The sequence below is a fragment of the Stegastes partitus genome, unplaced genomic scaffold, assembly GCF_000690725.1.
Source record: "Stegastes partitus isolate 25-593 unplaced genomic scaffold, Stegastes_partitus-1.0.2 Scaffold20, whole genome shotgun sequence".
In the NCBI taxonomy this organism is placed as follows: domain Eukaryota; kingdom Metazoa; phylum Chordata; class Actinopteri; family Pomacentridae; genus Stegastes; species Stegastes partitus.
Genome location: NW_007577751.1, coordinates 348,890 through 349,603, shown reverse-complemented (window position 1 = coordinate 349,603; position 714 = coordinate 348,890). Strand labels below are relative to the sequence as shown.

Sequence of the window (714 nt, the reverse complement as noted above, 5' to 3'; positions counted from 1 at the left end):
TTAAATAGAACGAGTGTTCACCTGTGATGAGCAAGTTTGGCTCCGTAGCAGGAGGGAGCAGCAGCAGTCTGGAAGCATCAGTCCACCCACATGGGCCTGAGGTAAATCTATTTGTGAGTTCTGAACAATGCCAGGCCCCCTTTTTTTTTTTTTTTTACACCTTACTGCTCCAAAGGGATGTCGGGAACAAAATGTAGGAGACAGACCACAGCAGGTAGTATACACATGCAGGCGGGAAGGAAGAGCAGAACACCATGACGACTCCTGAAAATGACAAAAAGACAGAAAAGAGATAAAGAAATAAATTGAATGTATTGTTAAGCTTGTATAGCACTCTACCCACTTAACTTAAAAGAGCAAATGTCAACCTGCTGGTAATCCCAACGAAAAAATTCAGGGACTCAAAAAGTCTGTGGGATTCATTGTGTGGGAAACAAGAATTGTCAAGGTTTTGTCAAAGCGTATATAGCAGATATTGAAATACAATAATTATAAATAATACTCAACCCCTTTGGAAGTTTATGCTTTTTAACATTTAATCACAATTACAAAGACATTTTCAGCATATTTCACTCCTGACTTCTTTCTCCAACTGCCTGCATCTTTGTTGCTTTAGGTGGGTCACTTTAAAGATGTGAATACTTATGCAATCACTTACTTTAAATTTAATACTTTTAATTAATCTACATTACTTTAAAAATCTGGCCAAGTCGA

At 37.8% G+C, this 714-nt stretch overlaps 1 protein-coding gene across 1 annotated transcript in view; it reads right to left on the bottom strand.

Moving 5' to 3' along the window:
• The window catches only part of tmem269 (transmembrane protein 269), a 7,514-nt gene continuing 6,800 nt past the window's right edge, over positions 1 to 714 (bottom strand). The window contains exon 6 of the mRNA XM_008293258.1: positions 1 to 264. Within this exon, the coding sequence (XP_008291480.1) occupies positions 155 to 264 (110 nt within the window). The 3' untranslated portion in view covers positions 1 to 154. The remainder of the gene's footprint in view (positions 265 to 714) is intronic.